A 12,356-nucleotide genomic window follows, 5' to 3' on the forward strand; every position below is an offset into this window, starting at 1 on the left:
GACTGTGAAATTATGGAAAGTTTTCAAGCAGAAACGCCTTTGGCAGAGTCTGAGCCCATGGTGGTCGCTACGAGCGACTACGCCGATCATGGAAGAACACCATACGGGGACATCGCTGCGTGCGGACTCAGAACTTTACATGGTCTCGTCAACTGCAGTCGTTGCATCGCTATCAGCCTCTCTACATTTGTGGCTGATCTTGATCAATCGGATGCAGAACTTGCCATGCGTATCCTAGAGAGAGTCAGACTCTCAGGAGGCTCAGGAGTGACGAAAACGATGCTTCCGGTAATCTCCTTGCTCGTACACGACGAGTGCAACCCTGATAAGTACTCCTAGCAATTTTGTGTGGATCCAGGACAGGTCCTCAAACTTGTTCAACGCATGGCGTCACTCACACCTCCTGTCCTCGTGTTGACGGGATACACCACCCCGGTGATCGTGTCTTGTGAACATTGCGCACGGTGGACGGTGACCATTTCGGAAGACCCGCTCACGTATGTTCTACCTCGTCGATGGCTCGATGTACGCGGATCGAGGACCGACGAGTTATGGACAGCTGTACTGCGCAGTGTTGTGGGTACTGTCATTTTACGACCTGGAATCCGACAAGCGGAACTGTGCTGGCGACTCAAGGCTGTGTACGATCGCCAAGAAGTTGCAGAAGCAGTAACGTTCCTTGAACAGGAGGGCTTGCTTGAGGCGAAGATCGGCGATCCGAGTGGGGTCCTGGAGCAGATTAGGGAAGTACCAGGGTGGGCGGGCACGCTGGACGAGGAAGAGGGCATGAGAGTATACTGGTTCATCGGGAAGAAGGCACACTGGTATCGAGTCTGAACCTTGTTCGCTGGTGGGGGGTGATTCCAATTCCTATCTGAGCAGACGATCGGGTTTTGACAGCTGTACTGCGCCTTATAATAAGTATTCTTACTTCTCATTTGGGGATTCTTTCGAAGGACCTGGAGCATGAGAACTGTAGAGGGTTTGAGAGATCTGGGACCGGTTGTGAGCGGTATTGGTGGGTCTACAGGGAGCTAAGCAATGAACCCGATGCTCCGATAATATCCTTGCATTATTCAAGCAGTTCACATACATGGAGGAGGGCAATGGTTGCATCGAGGGTCGAGACACAGTGGTATGTACAGTGCCAGTCGTACTAATCACCACCACCGATCACCACCACACGGTGATTTGCCTAAAACTGTCCTGGCCTCCAACCCGAGGCCACAACTCTATTACAGAACTATAATCATATGTACTCGAGGGAGTTGGCTATACCACACAAAATAAAAGCAGACCAACGAACCAACGAGCAAATAGAAGGTCAACATCATTTGCAATCAGTTCCGCAATGAACACAGCTAGAAGGCTCCCACAGGTCTCATTTCAAATTCCTCGTCAGCATCACGGTAAGCAGACGAAGTCGAACTCGAGTTGGTTCTTGTTGTCAAGTTGATCTTCGTGTACGAAGAACCCAGCTTGGGTGCCATCGCACTCGAGTCTGATCCAAGATGAGATTGTCCCGAGGATGAATTGCGCGACGGCGAGGAGAGTGCCGGTGTCTCAAGTACAGGCTGTGAAAAGTGTGCACGGAGACGGTTTGTCGCTTGTCGCTGAACCTGACAACGTTTTAAGTCAAAATCATCTGAGGAAGCAGAATACAATCCGCAAACACACCTCGCCTGCAGCCGTTTTCGATACCTGGAGAAGAGGGCCCACCAATCCAAATTTCGTTATGAGATATCTGGTAAAGTAAACGGGTGTCAGAGTCGCGACCTTGTTCAAAGTCACAGGTCCAGGAGTGAACTCACGCCAGCGTCGTCGCAGTAATGGCGAACATAAAATACAGCGGATTAAAAAGCACCAGCATCGCCTCGTTCCACCCGAGCACCACCATCACGCCGTACATCCAATAGGGCACCTGCGCAATCGAAGAAACAGTGCTCCTCTTGGCCTCGACATAGTAAGCATCGGCATCTCTGCGGAAACGGTTTGACAAATCAAGGCATTTCGTCTCAGAGAAGATAGTAAATGAAGACTGGAAATCTATCTCTTCTTCCAGTGGTGATGACGGAGGGGATGGTGGAAGTGTATACTCGAACGCAGGATCGTGGGGTGCGATCTTGGCATACAGGGGAATAAGGGCGAGCGTCTGAGACGAAGTAAGAACAATAACAACCACCAGTACGAGGGCAATTAGCAAACCTGCTCCTTGGCTTGCTTGTAAGCCCCATCGATATCATCATCGGGTTTCCAGACTCTCGGAATGCCCTGTTCATCATACCGGAATCGCTCCTCAAAGTGGACGCGTAGCTTGGAAAGCATAACAGCGTCAGTAGTTTGCTCATCAATCTTGGAGCGAAGGGCCTGCCATGCACGCCTTCGAATGGCCGAAAGAGAACCCGAACTCTCCTCATCGGTGCAGTTGAACGCTGAACAAGTGTCATGAGCGTGTAATTAAGCGCGAGAGGTATGATGATTCACTCTTAGTTTTGGCAAGGTACGACGACTCGGCGTTGTCCAGTAGTCGCTTGAACGTCCCCAACACGTTATCCCACATGTCCCGAGAACCCTTGTTCAGCTGCAGTTCCACCGGCTCCGATAATTGTTGTTTGAAACTTCTCTGCATGCGGGATGCAGGGTCAGTCTTCACACCGACACAAGCACATAATGAAGAAAATCGAACCTCGACAAGGTTGACAACTTTTTTCGTTTCATCTTTTCGGAAGACTTCAGCTACCGCTCCCATCTCCTCCCTTAGCAGCGAAAGCTCCTCTTCCCAACTCCATTCCTTCTCGTCAACGCAAGCCTCCTGTGCAACCGCAAGGAAGTTTTCTTCGCATTCCCTCTTCGCTCTACCAATAGCGTTTGCAAAGTCGTTATCTTTTCCTCCGGGTGACAGCGAGCTCTGCAAACTAGCTTTGAATGTAGCCAAACACGACTTATGAAGGTTTTTGAGTTGGCCGAAGAAAAGAGGACTGAGTGTGGATGTTATTGTCGCGAGGAGATCGAGACGTTTGCGAGTGTAGACGCCGTTGTGGTAGCGCGAGGCATCACGGTCATAACGCGCTAACAAAAATTAGTCCTAGAACGTGCAAAACTGTCCATATACACAAATATCGGACGTACCAAGCGCTTGATCTCTCCATTGTTTCATCATTTCGCCTAACCCCTGAACAACCTTCCCAGCCTCGATCGGCCGTTTCTGAGATTTCGCCTGGGTATTAAACTCATTGAGTGCAGTTGAGGCTATTTCGTCACATCGGAACTGCGCAAGGAGTTCTTGTTGGGTTGGAAGATCCAAGTCCTTGTTATTTTGAACTTGTTGCTATTCAGCAGAAGTAAACGGGTAATCCATCAGGAGTAAAGCATGACATATTTGAGAAGCATACCTACCCAAATGTTTTCCATGTATACTGCGACACCATCTGCTGGTATCCGTTTGTGGTATACGTCCTTGAAGAGGTAATCTTGCAGTGTCTTGTCTACAAACCTCTCCCTTAGCTGGGCTACCTCATTTTCGAACCTCTGGGCCTCGAGAATTTTGTGAGGGAGAGCTGTGAAAGAGAGATCAAAGTAGTCGGAGAGCTGTGCCTGAGCAAGCCCAGACGGCTTCGTGAGCGAGTCCCATATTCGTGTAAGATCTGCGGTCAGGGTCGCCTGAAGGTTGGCTAGAGGGGTCACGCCAATGTGGTCACGGATGACGAATAGAAGTAAGGTGCGAGATTGAGGTCTACCAGCACATTCAATACCCTATACATGTGTATGTAAAAATGAGACGGAACTCACCCCTCCTGAGCCTTCTTCCCAAATAGACCCAGGTTTACTTCGAACACGGTTTTCAGCAGGCCCATGTTTGCACCTTGATACAACCCCACTTGGTGCTCCCACAAGTTGATGATGAGAACCTCTGAAGAGGCGAGGGAGAAAAGCGCCGATTTACGCTCAAAGTCCTGGTCTTCTCCCCGTTCGCGCCCGTCCGTACCCTCGACATCCATAACCATCACACTCATGTCCATGCCTCGACACATCCAAATACCTAAAGAAACGTCGAGTAGATGGTAAGCGTGGCAACTTCGAGGTGCAGAGAAACCTACCTTTCGTCGTTTGTTGTCGCTTCGTTTCATCCATGACATCGAACGTCGTCCCGAACAATCTGTTCAGTAGGGTACCTGCATACGTGAAGCGAGGAGGTCCTCAGGAAACGAAATATGCAAGACAGATGGTTATGGGACTCACTCTTTCCCGTTGACTGCGAACCGAAAACAGCTACAACATTGTAGCTAAACCCGGCATCACGAAGTCCCCATCTTTCGATTTGTGCAGACAGGTGTGGTCTGTTTACGAGGGCTTGTTAGTACGAGAATTCATGGCAGACAACACCAACTGGTGTTAGTCCACACGACCATACTACCAGTACTTGTGTGCAAGGAGAGTTGACACTACTCACGTGAAATTCTTCTCCTCGTTAATGATTTGTATCTGTCCTGAGTTACCGGAGTGGTGTCCATTTAACTTGGCGCCCATGACATCTGGATTGACCTTCGACAGATTGGGCCTGTTGGTGTGCAGTAGTGTGCGATGCTGTATTGGTAGTGATTCAGACATTGGGCGGTGTTACCGTACTCGGCGTCAACGGACTGTTGGGCTGTAGAGAAGTGGCAAGTGCACAAATCGAGTGAGCTGCGGACCCTGGGAGGATGGCAGCTTAGCCTCCGTGTAGTGGTGGAGGTTGGCAGGAGAGACGTTGGTTTTCTCAGCTGAACCGAGGCTTGCAGCGAGACACGCCCGCAACGCTTCTCACGCGGCAAACTGATGGGCTATGTCCTTACAGTAACACGTTATGCAACTGTTTTTAAAACCTGGTATGCACATAACATCCGGACATCGTGGTACTTATCGGACCCTGTTCACTTCGCAGTCGTCACACACGTTGGCGTGATCGCAGCCTGAAGCGGCGTTTTGCGGCCACCATTCGGTGGTGGAAAGGTATATAAAGATGAAATACACATTCGGAGCATCAACACGATCCCATCCCTTGCCTGTACGACTTCCACCAGTTCTGCTGTATCGCTCAGCCCCACCATGATTATCTCATACGTCTACAAAAAGTACAAGGCGAAGAGGCAGGCAAAGGAGGAAAAGAAACGGGCTGCCGCTGCTGCTGCTGCCACCTCCAGCGAAGGCCCTGACGCCCAGCCTTCACAAGACTCCCAACAGCCCAGAGCATCGTCAGAGGGAAAACAAGGCAATGAGCGATAGGTTCGTCATCACTCCTCCATTTCGAAGTGCTCGTCACAGGACTGACGTGGTACATTCCTTAGGCATCCCCCTCTTGCGCGTCTCTGCGCTGTCACTATGGCTCTGTTACCCTTTGAGGTGCGTATGTTATACTTGTTGCCTAGCTCTGTGGTTTAACTTGTTATCAGACCCACTTCTGATTGGATATGCCTCGAATGCCTTCTATGTTTTTACCACCACGATACCAGTTCATCAAAGCCGCTTGAAATGTCCCCGTTGTTATTGTACAGCCACATACACCGTTGGAAAGTTACTTTGAATCTCGGAATAGCGTAGTGTCGTGTCGCATGTAGTTCGCTCGCTCTTAGTTGCCCCGATAGTTGAAGGTAGAGGCTAGCTCAGTAGTACTGGCTTACCCTCCCTGTACGTAGGCCTGGTGGCGTAGTTGGTTATCGCATCTGTCTAACACACAGAAGGTCCCCTGTTCGAGCCAGGGTCAGGTCATGTCTTTTGCTTCGCTGGCGTCACGGCAATCGTTGTCTGACGACATTGCCAGAATATTTTTGCCTGTCTATTCATTCCAGGTTATAGTATAGTAGGTGTAGCACACGCATGTCCAACACTACGCGAAAAGCAAGAGGCAAATGTACCGTAGTATGTGTTGATGTTTTAGGCTATGAGTATCCTTGCATCAAACTCTTCGCACCTGCAGTGCCCAATATCCTCTCCAACCTGAACCAATCATACTTACAATACATTACGTGACAGCTCACGTCAGTCGAGTCCACACCATCGTCGAGGAAAGGGTAAGAGAGGAATTCCGAAAAGAACTGAGGGTGTTCTGGGAGAGCGTAAAATATGATGTTACGGATCCCCCTAATTTTGTAACTGCAACATCCAACATCAGATATGCTTTCACGCAAGTAGGGCACTCGTCGCACCGTCGGTAAAAATGGAACCGTTCGCTGACGAGCAAAAAGGACTTTTTGCCAGTAAAGAATGCCTGGCGTGCGCGCGAGATGTCTTGGTTCGAGGAGTACCTGGGTGAAACCGATACAAAGGCTGCCAACAGAGACGAAGGAATGGATGGACTAACTCAGAAAGCGTCGTGAAATCAAGGCCAGTTTGTTTCCGGAAGTAGTTGTGCACCCGGATAAAGTCAAACGACGATGGTATGAACACAATCGTGTTTGAACTTTGAACGGCAGATTTTAGAATTTTTGGTAGAAGCTTGAAAAGAGTTCAACAACCACACGGAGATGTAGCAAACTGACGAACCTGGGTGGTGAAGTAGTCAAAGCGTTTACTAGCTTCGTCCTGTGGATTAAGACAGTCGAAGGAGGTAAAAATCTACCCAAGCAAAGTCCTTCAGTACGGTACATATGCGATGACGGTGGGATGGCCTAACCGGATCTAACGATCCTGGTACTTCCAATACAGGCCACACTTTCTCCACCCGTATTTTCCCTGCTATGTTTTTGAGTTTGCGGTGATACAATGCACGCATTTCAGGGGTTTCAAAAGGAGATAGCAGAATAGATTGACGGAGGTAAGCAGAACTATCAACGGTTCAATATCGGAGAGTTGTATCTAAGGGAATTACTTACTATCCATCGAGATACCAAGGTTTAATTCGAGAAAAATCGGCGTCATGCGATTCATTCGGAAACTTGTTCATGTGAGAAAGCACATGCTGTGTGAAAACACGTAGGACTGATTAGTTGCCTGCAGCGCAGCGGAAACTAGAATAATACCTCAATATGATCCCAATTCTGCATGGCCATTGCGTTCATTTGGTCCATCACTAGAATCTCTATAGACGACAAAAAGTCGGCACTTCTACAATGCCTGTCAAGGGAGCTGTCGCATAATTGATGGAGTACGCTTACTTTTCTTTCTCGATGGACATCCTCAAGCCAAGAGGACTGGCAAATATAATATCACATCCATAGAACTCTGCGAAAAGCTTTATGCTCTTCCTCGTCAATTTCACACCGATCCTGAAATTATCGTCCATGTTCCCTTTAAACATCTCTACGTGGTCATCAGGGTACGTCCCCTTTTCAACCGTAGCCAGCTTGTCCACAACGTCAGGAGGCAACTCGTATTCTGACAAAAATCTAGAGTGATTCTCTATCTGGAAGGACGGAGGAGGGGTATGCGACGTTAACGCGTTGATCCATTGCACAGCAAATGAGCGGAATGGAAGGAGGACCAGGACGGACGGACGGGTGAATCCCTGATCCTGGATATCCTCTGGTGGCTCAGAGCCGTTTTTTGCGTTGAAGATACGTTCGTTATTTTTGAGAATTCGGCGACGTTTTCTATGTAATAGTCAACAAATGGTTGAGTAAACACAACTGCTATAGGTGCGTCATACTTGGTGACATGGTCAAGAGCGTGCAATGTTATGGCTTCTCGGATACACTGGTGGTGATTGAGAGGGATAGCTGGATGATAGAGGTCGAAATGGGCGGAAAGAATAGAAAGCAAGTCGTTCTGTACATGAATGCGCTCTTAAAAGGGTCAGGGCGTGAGGATACAAGAAGACGATCGCAATACCTTGCTGCTGCTTGGCCTGACGATCTAAAAAGGGTTTCCGAAGGCGTTCTAGGATCTTTCCTGGTTCTCAGGGAACGTCCGTGGCTGAGAGGTGGCATACATACCGCTGTCTTCTTAGCGAGCGTTTTGGTTAGTGGTGTAAACTCTGGGAGTAGGCTGGCAACGACCGTGAGGGCTCCAACTTTCTCTCTCGTAGTCTTCCAATTGCTTTGGTTAACCTGCAACCTGCTTCTTTCTGTTAACGCTTCGGGGTTTGCGCCAAAGTGCCGCTCATGGAGCGAAGTTGCATCTGCAAAGTGTCAGCCGTCTAGCCAACACGAGATAAATGAATATACCTTCGGGATCTCCACGTTTCGTGTCGTCTGACCCATCATCTGCGTTCACAGCGTCTGACGCAGGGTTGGCGTCCTCCTGCAGGGTGGTAGGTGTGGTTTCCAAAGCATCGTCTTCGGTGAATGAGATGAATCGCTTGCGTTTGCTCTCTTTTGTCTGGGTGTGCGAATCGTCGATTGCTCGAACTCGTTTTCGGCTTTTTAGGGCAGAAACATTCAAGAGTGTCAATAGTTTTGTCGTCGCTGAATTGGTGTCTTCGGCAGCCATGCGATGCGTTATTAACACACTCAGTGAATACGCTAGGCTTGAGTCGTAGTAGGCCTCGAAATCACCACCCACGTGACTCGCCCTTGCCACGAAACGCGTCGCGCGGCGAAGCCAACATGTATGCAATCCACGGTAGGGCGCAGGTCGCAGGGTCCCGTACTTTACTTCCTGGCTCTTTACACTTCTCACACATCATCCTGACGTCGATTGCATTGGGCGAGCGGTAACGTCGTCATGCGCGTGTTGTGTGTCGCTGAAAAACCATCCATTGCGAGGTCAATCAGCCAAATCCTGTCTGGTGGCAGGATAACAACTGCACGTCTTCTTTAACTTGTAATCGACAATGTTGAACTGAGTGTAATCTTTTCAGAGGCAGACTCAATGTAAATTCATCAAGAATTTCGACTTTGACTATCCACAGATGAATTCCGCCTTCACGATGACTGCCGTCGCTGGGCATTTGCTCGAGCACAACTTCTCAGATGCATACAATCGTTGGTATTCGTGCGATCCGATTTCATTGTTCGATGCTCCATTACATGTTGCGGTTCCCGCCGACTTCAAGTCCATCGAACGAAATCTTTTGACCGAAGCGCGTACAGCAGATACCTTAATGATTTGGACGGACTGTGACAGGGAGGGTGAAAACATTGGATGGGAGATCATGTCCGTCTGTCGCAAAGCGCGACCGAACATCCTTGTCAAACGAGCCAGGTTCAGCGCTATCATTGCACAGTACGTCTGATGTGTCATACGCGTCCCTTTCCCTCGTTCACGGAAGAAAATGAAAGGCAAATTCACCGTGCTGCACAGCATTCAGTGGAACTTGACAAAGCCCAAGCAGATGCCGTAGAAGCGCGGATTATCCTTGATCTGCGCATCGGAGCAGCTTTCACTCGCATGCAAACCCTTACTCTTCGGCAACGTTTGCCCCAATTCAAAGACATACGTGTAGTATCGTACGGTATGAAACTGCCAATGCAAGCGAGAGTGTGTTCTCAAGATGTGAACAGGGCCATGTCAGTTCCCTACGTTGGGCTTTGTTGTCGCCAGGTATAATCAGGTGAAGTCTTTCACCCCCGAAGACTTTTGGTACATCTTCCTTTCATTGGATCGCGAGATTAGCGGCGAGGTGAAGAAGGTCGATTTCACATGGAGAAGAGGTCACCTATTTGCGGCTGACGTAGTCATCGAGATATATGAGGGTATCGTGGCATCACCGCGAGCGCGGGTGATAAAAGTAACGAAGAAGAACGTCAAGAAATGGTGCTTAGGGAACCACTTATTTTTAATTGCCCCGTTGTCTCATTAACCTGCTAGGAAACCTTTGCCGTTGACTACTGTCGAGCTTCAGAAGGCTGGTTCGCGTTTACTCAAGCTTGCCCCCAAGAAAGTCCTAGATGTGTGAGACTCCTTTTTCATGTGGTTTATATTCTGACGCGCCGCAAGATCGCAGAGAAACTGTATCAGCAAGGTTTTCTGTCATATCCACGTACAGAGACGGATCAATATGACCCGAAGTTTGACTTCATGAGCTTGATCGCAAAGCAGACTGTGGATCGTACGTGGGGGATGTTTGCACAAGGGTGAGTGAATATTCTGAAACCCTAATTCTACCTCTCCACGTGATTAGACTGCAGGAAGGTGGGTTCAACACTCCCCGCCAGGGAAAGAACAACGACAAAGCACATCCCCCCATCCATCCCACCGCGCATGCCGGGAACTTGGCTGGAGATGATAAGAAGGTGTACGATTTCATCACACGGCGATTCCTAGCGAGTTGTTCCAAGGATGCTGAAGGTTCTGAGACCACCGTCGAAGTCGAGTATGGTGGAGAAGAGTTTTATGCTACTGGTCAGTTGGTCAATTCATCAGGAGTTCACAGTCGCTCACAATCCGCACGCCTCGCTGACTGCGGTATTTCTGAGCAGGTTTAATCGTGCTACAGCGGAACTACCTGGATGTCTATCCGTACGATAAGTGGAATGCAAAGGAGATACCCAACTTCAGGGATGGAGAGGAGTTTGAACCTACATCCTGTGAGATCAAAGAGGGAAAGACGACGCCACCATCCTTGCTCACTGAGGCGGACCTAGTTGCATTGATGGACAAGAATGGCATAGGTAGGTGTCTCTAACTTTCGAAAATACTGCACGACTAATTGGGTGATGCTTTACAGGGACAGATGCGACCATTGCTCAACACATACAGACTATCATTGATCGTGAGTACGTGATTGAGCGGATGGATGGAACCACAAAGCACCTCTTGCCCTCCACCCTTGGCATGGGGTTGGTGGAGGGATACAACGAGATTGGGTTCGATCGCAGTCTGTCGAAGCCGCAACTACGACGTGAGGCAAGTTTCCGTTCCACGAGCGGTTTTATCGGATAATATCGACGCTAATTTATTGCGGTGTGTGCCGGCAGACAGAGCGCAGCATGGTTCAAGTGTGCGAAGGAACTAAATCCAAGGATCAAATGCTCTTGGAGAGCATCGAACAGTACCGAGAGATGTATATAATTGCCAAAAGGGAATTTGATAAAGTTCTTTCGGTAAGTTTTACTGTCTTCGTATAGAGTGCTTTGGGTGATGGCTTCAGAGTGTGCGAAGGTATATCGAAGGCAATAGGACGGAGGACCCCGGACGTCGGGATGGTGGTCATAATCCTGGCGGAGGAAACAGTGGTGCGGGCAACGGCGGTGGCGGCGGAGGTGGGAGAGACGATCATGATGATGATAACGGCACTAGCGGACCTAGCAATGGGGGTAGGGCTCGAACTCGAAGTGCAGGACGTCAAACGCGCTCAACTCGAGGGCGTACTCAGGCTCCAGTCGGACCACCTTGTCCTCCAAAACGTGGTACGTTTGATTTGACCTGTATACTTGTGTACGAGGGCCTAACATCTCCAAAATTAGATGAACCTCCTCAAGCGTCTACAAGAATGATAACGCCTCCTTTGCGCACAGACGTAGCCACCACGCGCCCAGGTGGCACTCATGAGGCTCGGTTCGACTCCTCAGTGACACGAACTGGGATTTCGATTCAAATACCAATACCGCAATGTCGCTGTGGCATCCCTGCTACACGCAGAAAAGTGACACAACAAAGGTCTTTTCGACAGGGCAAAGAATATTATGCTTGCAGCGTAGACAAGTGCGATTTCATAGCCTGGATTGAAGGTCAGGCCAATATTGCAGATGATGCATCTCCGTCTCTCGTGCCCGCGAAGCGAGCCTTGGGAGCGAGTCAAACCGTGAGTACTTAAGTCTGGAAGCTGTGGCAAGATGCATTGGTACTGATATATCTTCAGGAGTCAGATAGCATAGCGGTCCGAACATGCCGATGTGGTGAGAATGCCAGTCGGCGAACAGTCTCTAAGGATGGTGGAAACAAAGGACGTATGTTCTGGGGCTGCTCAAAGGGCAGAGACGAGGGATGCGGGTTCTTTGAATGGGATGACGAACCCAGCAGGTCGACAGGGGCATCGACGTCGGTGACACGCTCGACTAGTCAAACTAATCCCTCTTCTTCCGGGAGGTGTTTTAGGGTACGCCGTGCCATGTGTGCGAAACATCTGCTAACAAGTTCCCCGCAGTGCGATCAAGAGGGCCATTGGGCTTCAGGTAAGACTATCATGATAGGTTGCTATGTACGTTCATCACATGCGCAGCGTGTCCAACTGTGAAACCGTTAAGTACAAATTCTCATATCTCGAAGGGGGATGCCTCTGCGTGTTTTAAATGCGGCAAGTCCGGTCATTTCATGAATTGTAAGTGTGCCAGTCGACCATGACGTTGCTGAGCAATGGGATCTCAATGGTTGATTGGGTTATTATTATAGCATGTCCTGCTGGACCTTCGCGGTCCGACTCAGGACCAACGGGTATGAAGGCGGGAACACCTTCGCGTGGCGAATGCTTCAGCTGCGGTCAATCCGGACACTGGACTGCA

At 49.4% G+C, this 12,356-nt stretch overlaps 3 protein-coding genes and 1 non-coding gene across 4 annotated transcripts; 2 read left to right on the plus strand and 2 right to left on the minus strand.

Annotated features, from left to right (window-relative positions):
• Window positions 1–1,404: 1,404 nt before the first annotated feature.
• F5J12DRAFT_902704 (RHD3/Sey1) lies at window positions 1,405–4,527 on the minus strand (the record flags this gene model as incomplete). The annotated part of the gene is made up of 13 exons (XM_051748322.1): window positions 1,405–1,501; window positions 1,543–1,619; window positions 1,678–1,744; window positions 1,812–2,152; window positions 2,206–2,432; window positions 2,485–2,623; window positions 2,687–3,069; window positions 3,130–3,328; window positions 3,397–3,733; window positions 3,790–4,039; window positions 4,098–4,172; window positions 4,240–4,337; window positions 4,451–4,527. The coding sequence occupies 13 exons, from the start codon at window positions 4,525–4,527 to the stop codon at window positions 1,405–1,407; spliced, it is 2,367 nt and encodes a 788-aa protein (XP_051604983.1).
• Window positions 4,528–5,671: 1,144 nt separating this feature from the next.
• F5J12DRAFT_t16 lies at window positions 5,672–5,745 on the plus strand. The gene has a single exon. It is a non-coding gene; the product is annotated as a tRNA-Val (tRNA).
• F5J12DRAFT_797966 (DUF1253-domain-containing protein) lies at window positions 5,691–8,476 on the minus strand. Its single transcript, XM_051744196.1, has 12 exons — window positions 8,139–8,476; window positions 7,908–8,092; window positions 7,804–7,858; window positions 7,622–7,757; window positions 7,131–7,565; window positions 6,996–7,080; window positions 6,849–6,934; window positions 6,650–6,800; window positions 6,520–6,591; window positions 6,338–6,471; window positions 6,183–6,281; window positions 5,691–6,129 (listed from the first exon to the last, which is right to left on the minus strand). The coding sequence occupies exons 1-12, from the start codon at window positions 8,401–8,403 to the stop codon at window positions 5,916–5,918; spliced, it is 1,917 nt and encodes a 638-aa protein (XP_051604984.1). The 5' UTR covers window positions 8,404–8,476; the 3' UTR covers window positions 5,691–5,915.
• Window positions 8,477–8,534: 58 nt separating this feature from the next.
• Window positions 8,535–11,136, plus strand: F5J12DRAFT_193500 (prokaryotic type I DNA topoisomerase). Its single transcript, XM_051738344.1, has 10 exons — window positions 8,535–8,718; window positions 8,774–9,138; window positions 9,195–9,367; window positions 9,417–9,669; window positions 9,724–9,805; window positions 9,853–9,989; window positions 10,037–10,257; window positions 10,335–10,526; window positions 10,583–10,765; window positions 10,837–11,136. The coding sequence occupies exons 1-10, from the start codon at window positions 8,638–8,640 to the stop codon at window positions 10,980–10,982; spliced, it is 1,833 nt and encodes a 610-aa protein (XP_051604985.1). The 5' UTR covers window positions 8,535–8,637; the 3' UTR covers window positions 10,983–11,136.
• Window positions 11,137–12,356: the final 1,220 nt, after the last annotated feature.

This window comes from Pisolithus orientalis, assembly GCF_024613125.1.
Source record: "Pisolithus orientalis strain OTSU chromosome Unknown F5J12scaffold_2, whole genome shotgun sequence".
NCBI classification, from domain to species: domain Eukaryota; kingdom Fungi; phylum Basidiomycota; class Agaricomycetes; order Boletales; family Pisolithaceae; genus Pisolithus; species Pisolithus orientalis.